The sequence below is a fragment of the Theobroma cacao genome, chromosome 10 (assembly GCF_000208745.1).
Source record: "Theobroma cacao cultivar B97-61/B2 chromosome 10, Criollo_cocoa_genome_V2, whole genome shotgun sequence".
Taxonomy (NCBI): Eukaryota; Viridiplantae; Streptophyta; class Magnoliopsida; order Malvales; family Malvaceae; genus Theobroma; species Theobroma cacao.
In genome coordinates this window covers 15,938,515-15,949,506 of record NC_030859.1, presented here as the reverse complement: position 1 = coordinate 15,949,506, position 10,992 = coordinate 15,938,515, and the positions used below count along the sequence as shown (strand labels likewise).

Genomic DNA, 10,992 nt, shown 5'->3' with positions numbered 1-10,992 from the left:
GGGAGAACCGTGAATCTCACATCTATTATGTATTAGAATATGAACTTTTTATGCAACGAATCAAAATCGTGAGATTTAATGAGTCAAAACAAACAATACCTTATAAGTTAATACAAACCATAACAATAGTGGAACACGATAGACTCACATTTCACCGTTAAACACAAAAATGCAGTAACCAACCAACCAATTTCGCTTGACACTTGCAGCTTTGTAACAACAGGACTCCTTATGTTTTAATCAAACATAAGATTGACTTCACCCTTTTTTTTCTCCCCGTTTCCCTTGTTGAATTCTTGTTGTTGGAATGCCATATGGATGACTGCTATCCATCCTAATATTTGAAAAATGGTAGGCCATTTACAGTTGACAATGGTAGATGCTGAGGCAGTTCACAGTTTTATATATATTTAGTGACAACTGATATCCTTTACCTTTTTCCAGAAAGTCTTATTACTGTTTGTTCAGCAAAAGAGTTACAGAAATCTCATCAAACTCATGTCTGAAATTAGATTCTAAAGCAAGAAATCAATGTTGCTTGGCCGTTCCTTTTGGCTTAAAATGTGAGGTTTCTTGCTTGGATTCATTGCGGTTTTGTTCTTTTTTACTTCATATATGGTGGAAGTTGGGTGAGAACTTGGATGAGCTGACGGAACCAAGTAAACAAAACTAACAGCATGAGGCCTCTCAAACTCTCAAAATCTATTAAAAATGTTACGACGGTTACAAAGGAGAGCTGATAATTTCACATCGACTGTATATTATAATATAAATTAAATATTTAAATATTCACACCATCTTCAACTTATAAGATATTTTTTGTATGACAAAATTATAAATTTCATAAATACTAGTGATGCATCACTAAAGATAATGAAATCTCATTATCCCAAAGAAAATCGTGAATCTCATATCAAGAACTTTTGTACAATAAAACCATAGACTCAATAAGTCAAAACATACAAGCTTTACAAGTTAGTATAAACTTTTGCATTATACTACCTACAAGGATTTTTTTTTTTTTGCACACATTATTATGGGAGAAAATTGTGAAAAATAGCTATCTTGATAACTTAATTTCAAAAATAACACTCAAAATAAAATTAATTGTTTTTAATCATATTTACTCATGATTTAACAAAAATATCTTTGAAACAATTTTAAATAAACTAAACTATTTATCACAATTTCTTCATATTTATATGTGTTTTCGATTTCTTTCTATCACTATCCAACTGTCTATAATTTTCTCGATTTTTCTCTCTTGGTCTTTCAAAACAGCATGCAATGGATTTGATATATTTGGAATTGGTGGTCATTTGAGAAATTTGATTTTTAAGTGTTTTGAATGAAACTAAAATAATAAAAATAATCACAGATGTTTGAAATAACTTGTAGTTTGATAAATTCGAAATATAGATACCAATAAACACAAGAATTTAAAATTTATAACCCTAGAATTTCAAAAGAAATTTTTTTCAAGTTTTTGTCGAAACAGGTGTTTTAGATAAAAAAAAAATTAAATTTTGATTTATAAAAACATGTTAGAAATATTTTAATCAATACCAAATCATCAAAAAATAAAATGAAATAAAAAGAATTGAAAGAATATAAAGTTTTGATTTGCAAGTAACAAATAATTTTTTTTCAACATAACGTGTATAACAATAATATTTTTTTAACATGATGCATTAGAACAATATTTGTTTTCAACATACTTTGTAATATATTTTTATACATAACATGTAACAATAATATTTTTTTTAATATAACATGTAACAATTTTTTTTAACAATAACGTGTAATATATTTTTTTATATGACGTATAATAATATTTTTTCAACGTAACACCATATGCATGGCTTGTAACATTATTTATACCTGAAAATTCTCATTTTCATTAAAGTTAATTTTATCCGATTTGATTAAAAATAATTAAAATTATATAAAATTATTTTTAAAAATATATTATCTTTGTGGGTTACTTGTTAGAACGTCTCTTGTTGTGGTGGGAACAAAATTGCAACCTTTGCAGAAGTTTTCCATTAGCCGTTAGGTGATAGTTTTCAATTTGCATGCCATTTAGATTTCATTCTCCTCATTAGCTGCCAAACTCATCAGATTTTGCACACTTGGAGGGATAGTTGGACATTCAAACTGACACAACTGTCCCAAACCAATTGGTTAACAGCATTTTACAGAAGGTGCTTCGTTATTTGACAGACCAAGACCAACCATAACTACCGAATCAGTCTCCACCGATTCGGAAACCTACTCAGATGTAGGCTCCGGGTTCAATTGATGGCATTATGCATAGCATAATGACATCACTATGAATAGCCTAGTACCATAATAGACCATAGTTCCTGGTCCAACTTTCTACCATAATCAAGATCGAGAAAAGGAAATCATTGACTCAAACCCACTGCCAAAATCCACGCAGTGGACTCCCATCCTGCCTATCCTAACACCAAACTTGGGACTTCCGAGATGATATTCCAAGTTCTAACCACTAGGGTAAAAGGCAGCTGTTGGTAAAAAAGATACAGTTCGAGACTTTTTGAGGTTTTGAATATGAACTAACAAATTTACAAGAGCTATCAAAGAACAAACAAACTTACATGATTTGCTTTGAGCAGCATCCGAGCAAAGTGCAGCATTTCAAAGAAAAATGCAACTGAACAATAGACTGCAAAACAAGTGTCATCTTCCATGTGAGAGTAAAGTGAAGATGCAATAAAAAATCTAGCATTTCCTGCAGCTATTAACAACAATTTAACTAGAAACAGAACCTAAAAGGAAATATCACTTGAATATACAGAAAGCCTCTTAACGTTCTAAACCAGTATCCTTTTTATTAGCGGAATCCCAGGGAAAGATCCTATTCCTATCTCATACACTATTAGCAGCAGAACAAGAAAAAAAAACGCTTTATAAGTGGCAACAAAAGTGGACCAGAAACACTAGCAAAAGAATTATATTGCATCCTAAAATTTTACAAGGTTTTTCAAAGAACTCAAAAGAGCTTTCAGTTAGAAGACTATTGAAGATATGAGAGAGCACATACATCCATCTTAACATCAGAGGTCTAAGATAAATAATTAAATGGAAAAAGAGAAGTAGCGGTTGAAAGTGGGGAGGAAAAAGCACTGGGGTCTACAGAGAGAGCATCTCAGTTACAGCCCAACCTATGCTCAGGAAAGCTACCCTCAGAATTTAAATTTGCAATGGTGATCTCTTGCCGTATTAATCGAGTATACCCAATACCTTTCTTCAATTCATGGACAACTGTAACTAGTTTCAGTCAATCCAGTTAATCATATCATATACTTCACAGCATAATTCATAATGCTTCCTTGAGATGGAACCTCCTTGCTATATCCCTTGCACTGTCATACTCATTGAGCTCAACCAACATTTTCTTCAACCGACGAGCTAGTCCACCAGTCCCACTTTCAGTCACACCAGATGCATGCCTTCTTTCCAGTGTTTTTCCTAACAACAACACATAATCCACCAGCGGTTGCAACTTGCGACTGCACAGGTTTTTAAAAACACATAATCATGAGACAGAAGCAGGAGGGAAGCCTCTGACTCAGAGTGAGAAGATGTCATTTTTAATTAAGTCAACAATTATCAAACCGGTACATTTGCAGTATATGTCCTTTAAAAAGTGAAAGCAAAGGAAAACTGCTGCATTTTATGTTACTAATTATGCATGTATAACTTCTAAGAGTGCATGTGCATGTGTGCATTTCAAGAAGTATACATAGTTTTGAAAAGAAGAGTAAAGTAATGTTTGTAGTACAAGACAGGGAGAAAGAAGAAAACACAGACGAAATAAACAATAATCCACAGTTGGGAGGGGGAAGGGGTTTGCAGGGGCAGGATGTGAGACATTTAATCAAATTTTGTAGATATAGGCAGTGCCAAGTGTAATTGGACCATGCTTGCTCAAATTTACTTAGTTCAATAGGCACACAGATGCATCATAGTGATTACACCTGGTGAAGATAAAGTGTTTAAGGAAACTTAATGCAAACTGATTAACCAGATTATCCATTATTAACCACTAGGGTATCCTCTTAAACAGACATTATTAATACCTGGAATCTTGTATGACATTTGTGCCTGCCCACACCCCTGATAAAGAAGCTACAATGCGTTCTGTTCTTGTAACAGCATCATGAACATCTGAAGTAATATTTCGAACATGAGGCAATATTTTACCATACAAAAGCTCATCAAGAGCAAGCTTCTCTAAAATTGGCAATGCCAGGATTTCCTTCCACAAGCAGATATTTCTCATCAAACGAACAGACATCCCAAACCGATATGCAGCAACTCGTGCAGCATTTGGCACAGCCTTCATCACAAGTGGGCTCCATGTTGGGACCTATGAAGTAAATATCAAAGAACAATAACATTAACTCTCTAAGTTAACACAACATTTATTCCCATATAAAAGCAGGCATGTACACACAGACACAGATATGACAGGCACATACAGGCGCTGATGCATTTTGCAGATGTGCACACACACAAATGAGAGACAGAGAGAGAGAGAGAGAGAGTGAGTTAAAACATCCAAATACCATAATATCGGCAACAGCTTCGCTTAGACGAGTGCGGATAGTAACTAATAATTCTGCTAAAGCCTCACTAGAAGCAGGAACATAATCTATAATCAAACTTGTGGCAGAAACAGCATTCTTCGTTTCTTGCATGCTAAGCATGTCCCAGCAATGGGAAATTTCATGATGCAACACTGGAAGTGCAACCTTTTCCACTAGGGCAGGAACGAGGTTAGCATCAGCATCATCAGGGGCGAAACTTCCATCTTCTGGAAAACCATAATTGAATAGCAAATTATGCCTGAAAAAGGGAAAACAAATACTTAGTATAATCAATCATTGAAAGAGATATATTTAAACCTTTAATATGTGTTTGTTCATTCAAGCATGCACCTCTGGGTGCCATCAATCACAATAGAACAAAATAACCAAGCCCGTATCCCAAGGTTTTAAACAGGTTAAGTTAAACTAGTATTTATTTGTTTTTAAATAATTATTATATATACAATATAAATGTATCTAAAGTGTAAAGTTAATTATCTATAAAAAATTACAATTGAAAGGCATAATTAATCTATAAATTCTTCAATACTATTAGAATTCAGAAAAACCTTTTCTAATTTATAAATTCTTGAAAGGCGCAATAGAACTCAAGTTAACTACCATTACCATTTCATATCAGAAAAGTCTTCATCGACATGGAGTGGGTCCCACTTAAGAAGCTCTAGTCTTACATATGGAGAGAAAATAGCAGGAATACTTAATGACATGTAAGCATCGCGATAGCTCGAAGAATAATCTTTCTTCCATCTTTCAAACCTCTCTTTAACCAAAGAAAGTTGGGAATATTCCTCAGACGCATCACCGAAAATTTCATCTGCTGTCTGAAGCAACATGTCGCGGTTTGACCGATATGCTGTACTCTCACTATCACTCTCATCAGTGCTCGATTCTCCTTCTATTTTCTGGTAGGAACTGTCAATTTCCATGGATGATAATCTCTTGGAATCAAATCGAGCTTTCCTGCGTTGACGAGCCTCAGCCCTCCGTTCCATATCCAAATGTTTCTGCCGGTTCACATCTCTACCAAATTCATCTAGCTTCACTGGTAAATTCACTTGTCCTCTAATGGCAGCAGCTGCAGCCTGGGCTGCATTTGCGGCAACTTCAATCATAGCAGCACTGTTTCCGCATTCACTGAAAACCAACATTGCCGCTGTCACAGCTGCTTCAACCTCCACCATTTCATCATCATTATTTGCAGATCTTCTTTCTAAGACAGATAATGCACGTTCTTCATTAAGTTTTTGCATGTGCTCTTCAAGTTCTTCTATAAGGGGAGCTTTATGCTGAGTAGAAAACCATAGTAAACTAGTAAGTACAGGTTAACATGCAGGTCTACTTACATGCATCTGTGAAAAGAATTTTCCTTTTAATAAACAAAGCCTCAAGAAAACTGATGATCTAACAGTGGGTCATTCCAAACAAATGACGTTCCTAATACCAGGCTAAAGCACAAAAATCAAGCAGCAAGTATAGCACACACCATCTAAATGCCAACCAAAAGTTTTCATACACTCTTGCTTCTAGTCGGACAGGTAGTGTTCAATGGTTCCACAATTATACAATAAAACTCCTGTTAGTCTAATCTTCTTTCTATTCCAAATACATCAATGTTGAAGATGTGAATTGATGAAAATTGAAACCTTGAAACCAGAAACTGATACAGGACAAGAAAAGAAGCTAACTGAGGCATTAAATTGTTTATGAATTTATTTAATACTTTGTTATACTTTTATGTTCTTTATTGAAATTTCAAGTATTCAGCTGGTTTTAGGTTATAATTGATATTTTGCATTTATAGTAGAGTTTAAGGTGTAGTTATAAGTACTTTTTGTTAATTCAGTTTCTCATATCTGTTGATGATTGAGAAATTGAGGTTTGTTACTTGAATATGTTAGTTGAGTTTTGTGATTATGACAAATGAATAGTTGAGTTTTGTGATTATGACAAATGAAATTTCAGCTTACTTATTCAGTGTTTATTTTGAGATCATTGGTGCTACATCACCAAATCTTCTTGTGTATGAGCATGTGTGTATCTATATGAAGGTCTTCAAACATTTTTGGATGTAAAAGGACATAAAGTTTTATTATATTCTTAAATTATTCCTTAACAATTTTATTTATAATAATAAAGTTATATATAGCATTAATATCTAATTAGTAATTGAGATTGAAGTGAACTCAATAAAAAGTGAATTTCTATCATTCATTAAAATTTTAATTCTATATATTTCCTAATTTTGTTGCTATTAGAATTTTTTTGTTGATAGGAGTTATTATTAAATATTAAATAACTTATGAATTTCTAAATATAAAAAGTAACTTGTTTACACTTCAAACTACACATACCCTGAGAGAGAGAGAAATCTAATATAAGATCCAGAACAGATATCTAATATAAGGATATTGGCACACAGAAAGCAGAACATAGAATCAAATAAGGGCGTACCTGCAAAAATTCACATATAACAGAAACAAAATCACGAAGCTTTTGCATAAAGATGAACTTCTCACCAGCAGCAGATAGAGACTTTTCAAGAGCTGTGATATTAAAAAGTGAGGCTGACAAATTCTCATCAGCCTTTGTCAATGATGAAATGGTTCTGTCATGAGATTCCTGGTAAGGAAAAAGAGATTAGGGACGAAGTAATTCATACGCATTTAACCAATTTAAAAAGTAAACAGTTTGTTGATGTGATGCGAAAACAGAGCTTCACATTGAGGAAAACCTTTATTAGCATTCATATGACAATTTACATATCCTATCATCACTGTTTTTCCCCATACCCAAATATAAATTAAATACTGAAAAGATATCTTACAATCTCTCTCAGCAATCCAATGACATGCAAAAGAATGTATGTGAGTTCCCAAGAACAAGAGAGAGGAAGTTTATATGTATGTACAGTCTGGGCTATTAGTTATATCTAGTGTTCTTCCCACATTAATTAAGAGAAATTTCTTGAGGTTATGCTGACACACATCTCTTTACTCTTAAGCATCCAGAGTGTCTAATCCATATTGGCTCAACTGCCCAAAGAATCTTTTATCTAGTCAGTTCAGGCCACAATTAGGAATCACCAGAAATTTTACATCTCATCTGATCAGTTTACTGTGATTACATCAATTACCCAAAAGTCTGAAACTGTAAATAAATTGCAAGGCAGAAAAGCTAAAAGAATGAATGAAGAATTAAAAAGATCAGCTGGATCAAGGAGCAAGAAAAAGCTTCTCAGCTGTACATTCCAGAGGAATGCCACACCACTGCAGCTCCTAAATGACTAAAATTTGAAAAATGAAACCAAAACCACAAAAGTTATAGTTTCTAGCAACCTTCCAGCTTTAAAGAACTTGCATAATATCAAGACAATTAGTCTGTTTTACCAAGGGAGAGATTTGATATGATTAGTGTGAGTTGAGTTAAATAGAATATTTATGTAATATGAGATGCTTGGAAAGTTGACTCCTTATTTGTGTAACTATATTTACCATGTTCTTCCAAGTTCCTGTTATTTTACCCTTTGACTTTAGACTGAGGCATTCTTACTTCGGAGAGAAACCATTGGCAACAACAACATCAAAAGGATACAACTCATATCCTACTCCTAGGTAATTAAAACAACACCCCAAAAGGACCGTAAAGTACCACTAACTAAACCACTTTGAACTCTATTCAAAATCTCTAAAGATACAAGTAGCGAACATAAGGATACCTTAAGCCTCCTAACATTCTCTTGTAAAGCTTTCTTGGTAATCTCAGCTTGTTGAGATATGGAAGTAACATCTAAACCTTGAGAAGCCCCAGCTGCTCCAACAATGCTTGAAGGAGGAGCTGGTGAAACACTGGGCATCATCGAACCATATGAACCCATTGTCGAATACCCATATCTTTGCTGGTGTTGCTGCTGCATATTATGAACCATGCCAACTCCACCACTATTATTACTACTACTAACAACCCGATTAGAGCTATCATCCATCCTCTTCCCCAATCCTTTCCTAAATTGCTCTTCTTCCCACATCTTCTCTTCCTCATTATCATCATCATCCTCATCATGAATCCCATCTTTCCTCAAACCTACACCCACTGCTCTCTCTTCAATAACCTCAAACACACCCTTTTTCCCACTTTCACCAAACAACCGCCCTGGAAACTCTGGTTCCTCATCATCACTCAACTCTTCTTCCATAGCACCACCAAGATTGCTCCCCCTATCCAATGATATATAATCAGGCGCAGGTCTTGCAAACGACTTCCGAACCCGGTCCTTCTTGGCCTTAATAGCATCAATGGTTGCCTGGTCGGGAAAAGCTGAAAAATCCAAATCCACCCCTTTTCCAGCTGCCATCGTTGCCAAACGAGACTCTGTGTCATCTTTCTGAAGTTTCTCTGGAGGATCATTATCTCGCTCGGAGTTTAAATTTTGGGATTGGGGTTTTAGAAGGCCTTTGAGGACAATCTTAGGCTCAGATGAAACAGAGGAAGCTCGTGATGAAGGGGCGGCGAGGGTACGCATGTTCTTTTGGAGCTCAAGTAACGCTTCTTTTGTGTAAGTCCCAGCTTGGGGCTGGACATTGGAAGGTAAAGTAGAAGGGGTTTTGCAGTCTTTTGTGGAGGTAATTTTGTGGGCAGATAAGGGTTTGGAAACCCGAGAGGAAAAGGGTTTTTCCCTTTCCTTATCTCTGTTTCTATTTGAGGAGGGTTTGGTAGTTTCTTCTTCATTTTCATCGTCGGCAAAACTTAGGAGTTTCGGGGGCTTCTTTGCGGTGGGCTTTGAAGATGAGGGTTTTTTTGTGGCGGTGACGGTGGCAGAGGCAATGTTGGGGGTGTTGTTATCATCGTTGCCATCATCATCAATGTCATCGCCCCTGCGGCGGAAGTTTCTGGCTCTAATGGCACTGCTCATGGTGTCAAGGAATTACTGAAACGGAAAAGGAAATGAGCTTAATAACATGTTGGAAATGGCTCAACCCTGCTGCACCAAGAATAGAAAACACAGAGTTAAAAAAGGGGGTTTCTCTCTATATCTTCAAAAGCACAACACAAAAACTCCAACATAAATTTATAATAACTCAGAATAGGACTCCATGCGAGAGCACTAGAACTAAGTAAGGCCAAAATTAAAAGGCCATCAATAACACATAGTAAAACTGTTCCGAGGCAGGTTCCGTGTTGACACCTGTCTGGGAGATGGGTGATACTATTTGATTTGTTACACATTTTAAAATTATCCCTGAACAGGTGTGGTAATGACACCTGTCCAGGGATGTACAAATCTTTTGATTGACTCCAAACCGTGAATATCCTCAACTGATTTAGAACCCATATATGCTAAAACCTACACAAAAAATTAAAACCAACACGCGCTCTGGCTTTGATTGAATTCAGTTTTACTCCATTTTCCCTTCCCATGCAACAAGAAAGAAAACATCAACAGATGCAGCAATCCCCAGAGTCTTTAGCTCCCAATAACACATAATCCAATAATGTGAAGCTAGAATCTATCTAATCCCTTCAAAATCACCGATCATCACCACTAATTAAAACTAAATCTAACACCTTCTGAAAGAATAAAAATACCCAGATTAAAGATAACACATTCAATACAAAATAAATCAATTCCAGATTCAATTTAGCACAAATTATTTATTTTTCAGATCACTTATTGCAGAAGAAAGAAACATGAATGCATAGAGAGTGCAAACAAAACTAAAATTAAATGAGAATTATTGAATTAAAATTACCTGATTCAATGGATTATTAGAGAGAGAATGAAAAATATGTTTTTCTTTTTGGAGACAGAGAGGCAGGTGATACGGATAGGATAGATTTCGAGGTGGGTGATACAGTTTTTAGAGTGAAGGAGACAACGATGGCTAGGCTTTTTTAGAAAGAGAGGAAACTGGCGGCAGGAACGGGAAGAGAAGAAAAGAGGAAAGGGAAAGAAAGAGGGAGCCGCTGCAAGAAAGGCCTAGGGCGGCGAAAGCGACGGCGCCGAGGACCGAGTAAGGGAGAGAGGGTTTAGAGAAAGGATTGGCTGCCGCTGCTTGGGTCAGTAGGAGAAGAAGGAGAGAGCAAAAATGAAGAAAAGAGAAACGGGTTTGCATGCTAGGGTTAAGTTAAAATTTTATAGGAAAACCCAAACCACGTCGTTTTATAGACACAAAAAGGACAAAAAGAAGAGGTGGGTCGGATTCACCCTAGCTCAACCCGGTTACCCAATTTATTTCTTTTTATGTAATTTTTTTTTCATGAATTAAATTAATGAAATTACTTTAAAAAGGCATAAGAATAAAAAGTAAAACAATTTTTTTATAAAAAACAAAAAAATAAACAATTAATTGAATAAAGT

The 10,992-nt window shown here is 35.3% G+C and overlaps 1 protein-coding gene across 3 annotated transcripts; it reads right to left on the bottom strand.

Moving 5' to 3' along the window:
- LOC18586866 (PAX3- and PAX7-binding protein 1) lies at positions 2,951-10,740 on the bottom strand. 3 transcript variants are annotated; one of them, XM_018129466.1, is made up of 7 exons: positions 10,385-10,740; positions 8,353-9,615; positions 7,089-7,256; positions 5,244-5,923; positions 4,596-4,875; positions 4,107-4,396; positions 2,951-3,536 (listed from the first exon to the last, which is right to left on the bottom strand). In XM_018129466.1, exons 2-7 carry the CDS (start codon positions 9,544-9,546, stop codon positions 3,344-3,346), a joined length of 2,805 nt encoding a protein of 934 aa, XP_017984955.1. In that variant the 5' UTR covers positions 9,547-9,615; positions 10,385-10,740; the 3' UTR covers positions 2,951-3,343. The 3 variants fall into 3 exon arrangements, with proteins under 3 accessions (XP_017984955.1, XP_017984954.1, XP_017984956.1); XM_018129465.1 differs by having other exon boundaries at positions 8,353-9,612; XM_018129467.1 differs by having other exon boundaries at positions 8,353-9,561.